Genomic DNA, 12,637 nt, shown 5'->3' with positions numbered 1-12,637 from the left:
GCTGTGTGCAGTCTCTCTTACCCTTCTGTGCCCAGCTCAGTCTTCCCTAGGGCTGGGTGTATTAGGACTGGCTTTGTCCCACAGCTTGGGGCCATCGGTCCTGTCTCCCCTCTGCTGGCCGGGCACAGCTGTGGTGAGGTTGGGCAGCTGAACAGTGTTGGCTTTCATGAGGAGGCAGAAAGCAGAGGCTGGCCTCAGACTCATACAGAAGGTGGGGGTTGGCTGGGTATGAGGGACATGGAGCACAAAAGCCTCTCATCCCCCATTAACCAGGGCACCAGGCCCACAGGTGTCCCCAGCCCACTGGATCAGAAAGATCTCAGTAAGACCTGAAGCTCCTGGTATGGGTTTCTCCCAGTTCTCTAGGGAAGGCCACCTGTAGGTCACTGCAACTTCAAGCACCAGGGAAGACCTAACATTTGATTCCCTTCCAGGCCATCAGAGGCCTAGTCAGCCACAAGGGAAACTTCCCAGGCCTGACTCAGGCATCATTTCACCATGGCTAAGGCACCAGCCGGGGAAGACTTGAAAGAAAGGGGCAGGAGCTCAGATGAAGAGAAATCCTAAGTTACGTTTCTAGGTCAAGGCCTGTCCCTGGCCATCTCTGAGCTTCAGCTAGAGCTTCAAGTTTCTGTCTAGAGCTCCTAGGAAGGCTACTCACATTGAACACCATGCTTGACAGGACAGCATGGTGCATGCTGCTGCATCCGTGAGCAGCGTGTCTCCTGCATGCAGAAAGGGAGCAGAGAAGGCCAGGGGCTTTTGCTAAAAATAGTGAGTGGCCAGACCAGAGCTCTGGAGCCACCCGTCCCACTTCAAACAGGTCTGGGGGTCAAGAGGCAGGGTTTATCTCTGTCTACCATCTCCCTCGAACCCACACTGCAACAGGAACTGAGAGAGCCTTTGTAAGTAAACTGCCCTGTCTAGGTCAGTACCCACCTGAGCTTTGGACGCACACAGCTTCTAGTGATTTCTGGGGCCCCACTGTAAGGTGAGCATGCTTTCTGAACTCGCTTCTTCGTGACTGATGTCAGGCTGGGCCCAGCGGCACAGCCAGGGCCTGCCTAGCACTCACATGCGGGACAGGTCTGGGAGAGGCAGAGTGCCCCACCTGCCACTAGGCTCGGTGCTCACAGCCTACCTGTGGCAGCTCGCTGCACCCCAAGTCCAGGTCGGGCTCAGCTCTGGCTCACAGACTATGGAGACAAAGCAGATGCCAGAGCAAAGGGCCAGAAAGGGTCAAAACATTTTATTCTCTTCTTTTTTTTTTTTCTTTTTTAATAAAGTTAAACAGTAAAACAAAAATTCACAAGCTGCCTCCCTGTCCACCCCCGCCTCCCTCCCCTGCCCGCGGTCTTCGGCATTGGTTCCCTTTGCTCCACCCCACTCACAGAGACACAGGGCATCCAACTGAGAAAACGAAACTGCTCTAAGTACACGGAGACGTGATGAAGGGAGGAGGTGAACTGTTTCCACATTCAAGATTAAACTGAGTGAATCTGCATTTTCTGGGTTCTGGGTGGTTGCCCTTCATTAGCCAAATTGAAAAAAGAAACTCCCTGGACCAGATGCTGAAAGAGAAAAGAAGGGCTTGGTAGTTGGCTCTGGATTTTCTAGGGAAGATCACTTTGCTCTGATTATGGAAAAGTTTTCAAGGGCTGCTTCAAACTCAAACGCAGACAGAAACTCTATGGGTATCAAACAGCTCAGGCTGTTTTGGGGTGCAAGAAGGAGCAGGTGACCATATTATACGTGGGCAGCTTCTAAACACCTTTGCTCTTGTAGAGAAGCCTCGGTAGTAGGCAGTCAGGGATGCCCCCTGACCCTGCAGAGATGCAGTGGCTAAAGGTCCCAAGGCAAGGGGTGCCTTCCTGTCCTCATCCTTAGCAACAGCCGAGTGGATAGATGCCATGCTAGATGAGAATTCAGCCGCCCCCTCTCATGGCCCCGCTGACTCCCGAAGAGCTGCCTAAGTGGCAGTGAGTGTGCTGGCCTGTGATCTGGGAACTCCCAGCAACAGCAGGCCCACCTACCTTCAAAGCTGAAGCCTCCAGGACCGCCGAAGAAAGCCTTGAAGATATTGTTTGGATCAAAATCTGTGGAGCAAGGCAAGTAACATGGAAGGGAAGAAAAGGTGAAAAATTAGAAATGTTTGAAGAGAACTGATGACACTGAGAACAGATCTCCAAAGCTTTCCTGGAGAGTCTCACTCCCTCCTTTCCCAACACTTCAGACCGCAGGTGAGCCAACCTGCCCCACCCCGTGCAAAACATGCTACCTGATCCCACTCCTAGGACATGTTCCCTTCTCCTTCCAAGTGCTGCCCCAAAGGAAAGCTTTCTCCGCTTCAGCTTGCTTCGCTGGGCTGTTTTCTCAACAAATGGAATGCCATTTGCACTTACACAAGACTTTCCCATACTCTGTTTCCCTATAATGCTGGAGCGGCTACTAAAAAGGATAAAATGTGTCACTTAAATGTTACCAAAAATAAATATAAGAACAAGATCTAGGATTTACCGTATTTGATTCCATGTCTTTTACTCTGTAGACTCTAGGCTAGAAAAAAAGCTATGGTTTATTAGCTGGGCATGGTGGCTCACACTTACAATCCCAGCGCTTTGGGAGTCTGAGGTGGGAGGATTGCTTGAGCCCAGGAGTTCGAGGCTGCAGTAAGCTATGATCACAACACTGCACCCCACCCTGGGTGACAGAGCGAGACCTTGTTTCAATAACAACAACAACAAACCAACAAAAACACCTACTAGGTGCAAGGTACTGGGTACTTTGCATACATTACATTAGTTAATCCTAGTAATGATTTGTCAGGGTAAGTATCATTCCCAACTAATACTCAACAAAACATGTGTAGGTAGTTCAAGTAACTTGCCCATGATCACATGGCAGCGAAAGCAGCAGAACTGGAAAATCCAACTCCTGCCTGACTGACTGTGCACTTTTGCGAGGCCACAGCATGTCTGATGGCCCCATCCCTGACTGACTTCCCAAGCTACACAGAAGGACTGATCCCCACCAGATGATCCCACAGCCACCTTGTGCCCAGAGTGAGTTTCTCTGCTTGCATCTGCGTATCTTCCTGGGCCTCCCCTGCTTAGTGAATGACCCCAAGAGTCAGCTATGGCTGTCACTCTCCCCAACACATCTGAATAGCAACCAACTCCTGCTGAGTCTACCACTAACTCCTGACCGTGCCCTCCAATCCTTTCCTACCTTTTGTCTTCCTTCCATCTCCATCCTCCTTACTCCCTCCAACCACCACCTCCTCACCTCTATCACAAATATATTTCCAGAGCCAAAATCTGGTCCACAGTGCCCCTACTTAAAACTCTTCACGGCCGGGCGCGGTGGCTCACACCTGTAATCCCAACACTTTGGAAGTCCAAGGCGGGCGGATCACGAAGTCAGGAGATCGAGATCATCCTGGCTAACAAAGTGAAACCCTGTCTCTACTAAAACCCCAAAAATTAGCCAGGCGTGGTGGCGGGCGCCTATAGTCCCAGCTACTCAGGAGGCTGAAGCAGGAGAATGGCGTGAACCTAGGAAGCAGAGCTTGCAGTGAGCCGAGATCGTGCCACTGCACTCCAGCCCGTGCAACAGAGCGAGACTCCGTCTCAAAACAAAACAAAAACTCTTCACTAGCTTTTGACTGCTTATAGCTCTTCTTAACTGCTGGGCAGAGGAACATGTTTATTATGGTGAACCTAGGTTTATTAAACACAAATTCCCCCCACACTGAACTGGAGAGGACTCAGTATTATCTATACAGTACCATCATTCTTATTTTAAATTCTGGCGGGGTGCGGTGGCTCACACCTGTCATCCCAACACTTTGGGAGGCCAAGGTGGGCGGATCACATGAGGTCAGGAGTTTGAGACCAGCCTGGCCAATGTGGTGAAACCCCGTCTCTACTAAAAATATAAAAATTAGCCGGGTGTGGTGGCAGGTGCCTGTAATCCCAGCTACTCAGGAGGCTGAGGTAGGAGAATTTCTTGAACCCGGGAGGTGGAGATTGCTGTGAGCTGAGATTGCACCACTGCACTCCAGCCTGGGCGACAGAGTGAGACCCTGTCTCAAAAACATAAAAAAAATAAACAAATAAATAAATTGCAATAGAAGGCCAGGCACAGTGGCTCACGCCTATAATCCCAGCACTTTGGGAGGCCAAGGCCAGCAGATCACTTGTGGTCAGGAGTTCAAGACCAGCCTGGCCAACATGGTGAAACCCCGTCTCTACTAAAAATACAAAAATTAGCTAGGCATGGGGGGTGGGTGTCTGTAATCCCATCTACTCAGGAGGCTGAGGCAGGAGAACTGCTTGAACCCAGGAGGCAAAGGTTGCAGTGAACCGAGATTTTCTTAGTGGAAGAGATGGTAGGTCTGTGCACCGTTCACAGGTCAGGGCCTCTCTTTTTTGAGACGAGTCTTGCTCTGTTGCCAGGCTGGAGTGCAATGGCGCAATCTCGGCTCACTGTAGCCTCCACCTCCCGGGTTCAAGTGATTCTCCTGCCTCAGCCTCCCAAGTAGCTAGGACTACAGGCGTGCGACACCATGCCCAGCTAATTTTTTTATTTTTAGTAGAGATGGGGTTTCACCATGTTGGGCAGGTTGGTCTTGACCTTGTGATCCGTCTGCCTTGTTCTTCCAAAGTGCTGGGATTACAGGCGTGAGCCACCATGCCCGGCAAATTTTTGGGCAGACAACTTATAGTGAAGACTGCCTGACTGAATTAATTAATTAATTTTTGAGATGGAGTCTCACTCTGTAGCCCAAGCTGGAGTACAGTGGCGCAATCTCGGCTCACTGCAACCTCTGCCTGCTGGGCTCAAGAGATTTTTGTGCCTCAGTTTCCTGAGTAGCTTGGACCACAGGCATGCGCCACCATGCTCAGCTAATTTTTTGTATTTTAGAAGAGAGTACAATTTTTTTTGTATTTTATATGTTGCCCAGGGTGGTCTCGAACTCCTGAGCTCAGGTGATCCGCCCACCTTGGCCTCCCAAAATGCTGGGATTACAGGCGTGAGCCACCGTGCCTGGCTCACAGGTCAGGGCTTCTTATCTCTGACAGCCCACAGTGAGCAACAAGATTGACAATAGCTGTGCTTTATATCATGCTAAGTCTTTTGGGAAATTAAAATCTGTGAGTGTTTATAGGAATGTATGACACACATAAATGTCAGCATACACTTTGCAGTGGGTAAAGAAGAACTTCCAGATAATAGGAAAATGCCCATATTCCTTACCACATACAGCCCTCATGGCCGCTGAGCTCTGATCCAGCTACTTGCTGGCCTTCCACCACCACTTGCCTCTAGCACCCTATCCCTTTATTTTCCTAGACCGAACCCCCTGCAGATCCCCAAAGGGACCATGCTTTGCTTTTTTGGGCGGGGGAGGGATGGAGTCTCGCTCTGTTGCCCATGCTGGAATGCAGTGGCGCTATCTTGGCTCACTGCAACCTCCACCTCCCAGACTCAAGTAGCTGGGATTACAGGCATGCGCCACCACACCTGGCTAATTTTTCTTTTTTCTTTCTTTCTTATTTTTTTAAATTGAGACAAAATCTTGCTCTGTCGTTTAGGCTGGAGCACAGTGGCACGATCTCAGCTGACTGCAACCCCTGCCTCCAGGGTTCAAGTGATTCTCATGCCTCGGCTTCCCAAGTAGCTGGGATTACAGGCACCTGCCACCACACCTGGCTAATTTTTGTGTTTTAGTAGAGACGAAGTTTCACCATGTTGGCCAGGCTGGACTCAAACTCCTGACCTCTGGTGATCCACCTGCTTTGGCCTCCCAAAGTGGTAGGATTACAGGCATGAGCCACCACACCCAGCCTAATTTTTGTATTTTTAATAGAGACAGGGTTTCACCATGTTGGTCAGGCTGGTCTTGAACTCCTGATCTCAAGTGATCTGCTCGCCTCGGCCTCCCAAAGTGCTGGGATTATAGGCATGAGCCATGGGGCCATGCTTTTCTGCACTTCCAAGCCTTCCCTTGCTAGTGTGCTCGCCTCCTCAGAGCTCACTGCACACTGTGAATCTGCCACACTTGACTGCATTTGTTTGACTCCATGTCTATTACTGTTTGGACCAGGGATCAGATTTGGCCCAAACAGACTCTCCCTCTGGAGCATCTTTGGAAAAAATTCTAACATTCTACGGCTGTCAAATTCACCCCAGGCTGCCCCAGCCAACTCACCACCCATATTCATGCCCTCCTCATCTAGGTCCTGTCCACTGTCATAGCGAGTCTTTTTCTTGGGATCAGAGAGGATAGTAAAGGCTTCTCCAACTTCCTTGAACTTCTTCTCCTCCTCCTTCTGAACCTCAGCACTGGCTCCACTATGCCGATCTAAAGTGGAGAGTAAAATAACAACTCAGAGGAAATCAAAGTTTCAAGAAAACAAAATTTAAGAGAAAAACCACTTTATGTCTGATTTTGGAATTTGGCATTTCCCAAAATTTGGAGGGTACACAAATCTGCAACACCTTATTCTCAGGTGAAGAACCTCTCCAAGGTGTCACCTCTGGACCAAGTCTGGCAGTTGGCCTGCCCTGCAGGTTCTTCCCACTGAGCCCACTGCCCCCACCTACTCTACCTGGATGGTGCATCAAGGCCCGTTTCCGATAAGCTTTCTTGATCTCGTCCTCAGAGGCATTCTTGTCCACTCCCAGAATCTTGTAGTAATCTTTCCTCTTACTCTTCTTCAGTTCCAGCTGTGCATTTTTTAGGAGCTGTTTGTGTTCTAGAGGAAGACATCTGGCATCAGTGGACAAACCTGACTCTGCTGTTTGCCTCCCCAGGTCTCAGCCCAGCTGCCTGGGAGTTACAGGCCTTGTTAACCATGCCAGGGACTTTTACAGCGCTTTCTTCTGGAGATTAGAAAAAAAAATCTACTCGGCCAGGCACAGTGGCTCATGCCTGTAATCCCAGCACTCTGGGAGGCCGAGATGGGCGGATCACCCGAAGTCAGGAGTTTGAGACTAGCCTGTCCAACATGGTGAAACCCCATCCCTACTAAAAATACAAAAAATTAGCCGGGCGTGGTGCCATGTGCCTGTAATCCCAGTTATTCGAGAGGCTGAGGCAGGAGAATTGTTTGAACCTGGGAGGCAAAGGTTGTAGTAGTTAGCTATGATGACGCCATTGCACTCCAGCCTGGGTGACAGAGCCGGACTCTGTCTTGAAAAAAAAAAAGAAAAAAGAAAATCTACCTAGACTTAGGTTCCTCACTTTAGCCTCACCACACAAAAAAGGAAATGAAAACGACAGGGAGGATCTGGAACCAGAAAATAGGTGCCGTGTGCCCCAACCCAGGATCTCTGTTCACTATTTTTTTCTTTTTGTTTTTGAGATGAAGTCTCGCTCTGTCGCCCAGGCTGGAGTACAGTCAAGCAATCTTAGCTCACTGCAACCTCCGCCTCCCGGGTTCAAAGAATTCTCGTGCCGCAGCCTCCTGAGTGGCTGGGATTACAGGCGTATACCACCATACCCGCTAATTTTTGTATTTTTAGTAGAGATGGGGTTTCGCCATGTTGGCCAGGCTGGTCTCAAACTCCTGATCTCAGGTGATCCGCCCGCCTCAGCCTCCCAAAGTGCTGGGATTACAGGCGTGAGCCACCGCGCCCATCCTTTGTTCACTTCTTTCTGGCTGGTGATCAAATAAGTTCTAGGTACATCCCCTTATACCTGAATCAAACTACCTTGTGTACAGATTTATGGCCTACAAAGAATTCCACACAGTTCCCTGAAAAACAAATGCTTTTAAACTTACCTTTTGTTTTCTCCGTCTGATACACTTTTTCATAGTCTCGTACTGCTTCTTCATACTGTTCTGTGTCCATGTAACTGAGAAGGAAATACAAGGCAATATAGCACTCAGACATAAACAGCAATGGTTCTCATGATCACTCTAAGGCAAGAGGCATGGCTCAAGCAAGAGACACACACTTTTGGTAAGATGCTTCTGAAACAGGAGCCCTTAATCTAGCAGTGAGAGAAAATTAGCTATCAAGTCCTCAAGGAAATAGAGGCCACATGGCACTTGCACCCACCAGCAAAGTGATGTTCAGCTTTGAGCAGAAAGTAATCAAGAGGAAAAAGTTCCTTCTGACACAGAGCCACCTAAAAGGTACTGGACTGCCTTAGAAAAGGCAATGTGAAGGGATCTACTTGATTACTTTGGGTTGAAACACACAAGAGAAAAATTATCAAGTGAATAAATGGGTATGAAAGAGCTTTGAAACCTATAGTGCCATAAACATGCAGGACTAGCTACAATCCAGAGTAGAAGTGGGATTAGTGAGTCACTAAAAGGATCAAGTTCAACGTGGTGGCTGCTGGCAAATCCCTCCACTAACACCAATCAATGAGAGACGCAGGTGAACGAGACAGAAAAGGGAATTCTAAACACAGGTTAGCTTTTATTTCGGTAGCACAAAAGAAAGGAAGGGCCCTTGGCCCAAGATTGAAGGAATCAAGCTTGATAGGATGATTGCCAGATCTTTTTTGTTGTTGTTGTTGAGATGGAGTCTCGCTCTGTCACTCAGGCTGGAGTGCAGTGGTGTGATCTCAGCTCACTGCAAGCTCCGCCTCCCAGGTTCATGCCATTCTCCTGCCTCAGCCTCCTGAAAGCTGGGACTACAGGCACCCGCCACCATGCCCGGCTAATTTTTTGTATTTTTTTTAGTAGACCTTGTGATCTGCCTGCCTCAGCCTCCCAGAGTGTTGGGATTACAGATGTGAGCCACCGTGCCTGGCCAACTGCCAGATCTTTTAAGTGTCTCTTCCACAGAAGCAAGTGGCATTTTCCATGCCCAGATAAAATCACTGGCACCAAGGCTGGCCTACCAATTAAAGGCTGTGGTAGGAGTTCCAGAGACAGTCACTGTCAGCTGGGGAAAGGAAAGTGATCATGCAGTACAGCTAGCTGCTGAACAACAGAGATTCAGTTTCTTACACTGCTACCACCCAAGCCGTTTCTTTCTCTCTCTCTCCTTTTTTTTGAGACGGAGTCTTGCTCTGTTACCCAGGCTGGAGTGCAATGGCACGATCTCCACTCACTGCAACCTCCACTTCCAGGGTTCAAGTGATTATCCTGCCTCAGCCTCCTGAGTAGCTGGGATTTCAGGCGTGTGCCACCATGCCCAGCTAATTTTTGGTATTTTTAGTAGAGATGGGGTTTCACCATGTTGGCCAGGCTGGTCTCGAACTCCGGACCTCGTGATCTGCCTGCCTTGGCCTCCCAAAGTGCTGGGATTATAGGCGTGAGCCACCGCGCCCGGCACAAGCCCATTTTCACAAATATCACAGATCCCCACCAGCTTGGAGGCCAGGGCAGAAGAGTGCTACCAATGTGGCTGGCAAAAGAGAGGCCCAATATCTTTGGCATATTTGATTTTCTGGTACCATTTTGATTTATGACTTTAAAAAAACCAATGGCCTGAAACACAGGACATAAATATTACATTAGGAGTTCAGAATCAATTTACAGAATAAAATGTAATATAATTTGAAGTAAGAGAAAATCGATACTTTGATACTGTACTCCAGACTGGGTGACAGAGCTGGATCCTGAATTAAAAAAAAAAAAAAGGAAAACTGATAGCTGATAGCCCTGGGTATAGAATGAGGTGACAAACGATTAACCCTGATGAACTTTCTTTAGGTCTATATGTAATATATTAAACAAACTATACTAATTTGCATTTTTACTTCATGCTTTTTAAAATTCAGGGATATCCTCAACATTTTAATTTTGTTTTAAAGTTGAAGTAGAAAAGTAAATAGGGCTTTAGGGAGGAAGGGTGAACTCTAGTTCATGATGGCATGTGTAGCAAAGATGTGCGGGTGGCATCTCCCCAACTTTAGGGGTAAGTTGAGGCACACTGCAGCAGTGGTCAGGCCAGAGGTAAGAGTTTGGCCCGAGCTAATCTCCAGTACTTCTTGTCAATTCCAGCTGCTTCAGGAGATTGTTGCCAAATACTCAGCCAGCTGAACGGGGTATGCTGTCTCCCCTGTAGTGATCTCAGAGGCAGAGCCACTCCAAGAAGGGCAGTTCTGTTTCTACCACAAAGATAAGAAGTTGTCTGATCAAAGCAATTCCTTATTTTTGTTTCTTGTACATAAACAAAGAAGAAAATAATCCTCCATCCAATTATCCTTCAAGAAATCAAGAATTTTCTATGGTGTTGGCTGGGAGCTTGCTTTAAAAAAAAAAAAAAAGGGGCCGGGCATGGTGGCTCATGCCTGTCTGTAATTCCAGAATTCTGGGAGGCCAAGACAGGCAGATCACTTGCAATCAGGAGTTTGAGAACAGCCTGGCCAACACGATGAAACACCATCTCCACTAAAAATACAAAAATTAGCTGGGTGTGGTGGCATGTGCCGGTAATCCCAGCTACTTCGGAGGCTGAAGCAGGAAACTCACTTGAACTCAGGAGGTGGAGGTTGCAGTGAGCCAAGATGATGCCACTGCACTCCAGCCTGAGCAACATAGTGAGACTCCATCCCAAAAAAACAAAACAAAATGATTTTTCTCTTCTCTTTCCATCCCCTGGCATTCCATATACAGAGCATTCCATTAAGTCGACACAGTATCAAGTATCTAACCACCCCCTTCCCACTGGACATGTAGGTGATTCTCCCCGTGCCTTTTTTTTTTCTTTTTGCTATTATAGATAAAATTGCAGTAAACACCTTCATGTATATAGCATTTTGCATCTGTTAAAGTCAGTCTTTGGCTGAATCAAAGGCTGCTCTTTTTGTCTTCCAAAGCTTCTGCTTCTGTGTGCCAGTGGTTTGCAAAGATTGGAATGACTGACAGTCAGTCTCAGAAGTTATAATTCCATGTATGTTTCTGTTGGACAGACTTAGTCATCAACTTAGAAATTCACTTTAAAACAAAAAAAGCATCACACACAGCAGCAGTTTTCCTATTTTAATTGAGATAATTTTGAGAAAACTAAGTGGGAGGTAGTCCATGAGATATTCTGTACCACTGATGAGCCAAGGAAGCTTAAACTACTGGCTCATCAGGCATCAATGACAGCATCTGTTCTTTGGATGTGACATTTTATAATAAGGAGTGGAGCAGGTGCTGGAGGATTAGTATACAACAAATACGTCTTCTTTAAGAACTTTAAAGATGGGAAGTTCTTCTCCACCTAGAGAATCATCTGAAATCAGAAGAGGTGGATTTCTCAGAAAGGTTTCTCCTAGCCCTGTTCCTATCTGGAGAAAATCAGCTGGCGGGTCTAAGAGTAAGAGGAGCAACTATGCCAGGGAGCACCCTGACTCTGGGGCAAATCTGAGCATTACAGGTAGGCACATCCTGGCTTATAATCACCCTGTCAGACACAGAGTGCCCTCCACTCAAAACATTCAAGCAGAGAGTAGCCATCCAGGGTATTTCAAAAGGAAGTTCCTTTATCCTGGGAGGCTGAGGCGGATTACCTCTCTTCCAACTCTAAGACTGTCTTCCCTCACCCAGAATAAACAGGATGAAATACAACTCTCAACTGTCTCTAAGAGTTACTTTCTCTTCCAAGCACCATACATTCATTCAACAAAACATTTACTCAGTGAGCACCTATGTGTCAAGCACTGTGCCAAGTTAGAGCATAAGTGTACAACACAAAATAAAATCTCCAAAGGAAATGGATTTAAACTTTAACAAAAGGCATTTGGGTCAGGCATCAGAGGAAACTTACTGACCGTGAGGGGCGTTAGACACAGGCATGGGAGACTGAGGGAGCTTGTGCAATCTCCTCCGCTGGAGGTCTATAAAGATAGTCTAGGGCTGGAACAATCCCACCTAGAGGCAGGGGGAAGGACCAAATGACCTCACAACATCTCTGGGTCTGCTTCGTCATCCACAAGGCAATTCCCCTGAGGCCAGTGGCAACTCCCTCTTCCCCCCACCCACCAGAGGCACTTACCACTGAGCTCTTCTCAAGTAGGCTTTTATGTAAGTGTCATCAAGCTTCACTGCATTTGTGCAGTCTTCTATTGCATCATCTAGTTTCCTAAGCTTCAGGAGAGAGAAAGCAATCACACTTCACATCTTTGGTGACTGAGGGAGCTCAGAAGCTGTGAGCATGGCTTCAAAACTCTAAGAGGATCAGTCATGCTGGCCCCCTAAATGTCATATTAAGTTCTAGTTCTTTGACACCAGGGCTATGGACAGCAACTTCAAAACTGATTTCTCTTGTATATGATACAAGACAGGCACATTTGTCTTCAAGGATAAACTACCTTTACCACACCATGTTAGTGCCCAATGAAAACATGGACATAGCAGGCTGCTTCCTGCCCTCCTTTGTTCCAGAGGCCACCTAGAGGGATCAGAAATCACTCTGATTTTTAACTGCTAGAATTCTGCAAGGGCAAGGAGTCTACTTTTTGTTTCTCATGTTGTGGAGGGCCAAAAAAGCACTCAGGCCATTTTCAACCATGCATGGTGACCATCAGTTACACTGGAGAAAAACAACAAGCTTGCCTCATACTCTTCCTCCAAATCACTCCTAAAAAATAAATGATCACTTGCATAAGCAAAACAACAACAAAAAAGCAACAGTAGCTGCTTAAGATTATCCCATAGCCCCTAGCCATTCTCTTACT

General features: G+C 47.5%; 1 protein-coding gene across 2 annotated transcripts in view; it reads right to left on the bottom strand.

The window, feature by feature from the left end:
• Positions 1 to 1,229: 1,229 nt before the first annotated feature.
• DNAJC7 (DnaJ (Hsp40) homolog, subfamily C, member 7) overlaps positions 1,230 to 12,637 on the bottom strand; it is a 54,042-nt gene continuing 42,634 nt past the window's right edge. For both annotated transcript variants that reach the window (XM_011998828.1, XM_011998829.1), the window contains 6 exons: positions 11,956 to 12,047; positions 7,791 to 7,864; positions 6,615 to 6,761; positions 6,215 to 6,367; positions 2,034 to 2,096; positions 1,230 to 1,571 (listed from right to left, as the gene is read on the bottom strand). In XM_011998828.1, coding sequence (XP_011854218.1) covers positions 1,534 to 1,571; positions 2,034 to 2,096; positions 6,215 to 6,367; positions 6,615 to 6,761; positions 7,791 to 7,864; positions 11,956 to 12,047 — 567 coding nt within the window. In that variant the 3' untranslated portion in view covers positions 1,230 to 1,533. The remainder of the gene's footprint in view (positions 1,572 to 2,033; positions 2,097 to 6,214; positions 6,368 to 6,614; positions 6,762 to 7,790; positions 7,865 to 11,955; positions 12,048 to 12,637) is intronic.

Source organism: Mandrillus leucophaeus, unplaced genomic scaffold (genome assembly GCF_000951045.1).
Source record: "Mandrillus leucophaeus isolate KB7577 unplaced genomic scaffold, Mleu.le_1.0 Scaffold58, whole genome shotgun sequence".
NCBI lineage: Eukaryota > Metazoa > Chordata > Mammalia > Primates > Cercopithecidae > Mandrillus > Mandrillus leucophaeus.
This window is presented reverse-complemented; position numbering and strand designations above follow the sequence as displayed.